The sequence below is a fragment of the Pygoscelis adeliae genome, unplaced genomic scaffold (assembly GCF_000699105.1).
Source record: "Pygoscelis adeliae isolate BGI_AS28 unplaced genomic scaffold, ASM69910v1 Scaffold455, whole genome shotgun sequence".
NCBI classification, from domain to species: Eukaryota; Metazoa; Chordata; class Aves; order Sphenisciformes; family Spheniscidae; genus Pygoscelis; species Pygoscelis adeliae.
Window position 1 is genome coordinate 170,649 of NW_008824774.1, and position 238 is coordinate 170,886.

A 238-nucleotide genomic window follows, 5' to 3' on the forward strand; every position below is an offset into this window, starting at 1 on the left:
GGGTTAACGGCTCCAGCAGGAGAAATCTGTGTCCCGCTGGCGCGGGGCGACGGGCAGTGCTGGAGCAGGCCCTTCCGCCGCGCCTCCCTTCAGGATCCGGGCCCTGCTGCCAGCTCCACGAGTCTCACAGCCTCCCATCCCCTTGTGCGTCTCCCAGGGTCGCCTTCCTCCGGTGGGAGTTCCCCAACTTCAGCAACAGAAGCAAGGACCTGCTGGGCCGCTACGCCATGGCCCGGCG

The 238-nt window shown here is 68.1% G+C and overlaps 1 protein-coding gene across 1 annotated transcript in view; it reads left to right on the forward strand.

Annotated features, from left to right (window-relative positions):
* TBRG4 (transforming growth factor beta regulator 4) overlaps positions 1-230 on the forward strand; it is a gene marked incomplete at its 3' end in the record, with an annotated part of 14,447 nt that extends 14,217 nt beyond the window's left edge. The window contains 1 exon segment of the mRNA XM_009323833.1: positions 158-230. Coding sequence (XP_009322108.1) covers positions 158-230 — 73 coding nt within the window.
* Between the last annotated feature and the right edge of the window lie 8 nt (positions 231-238).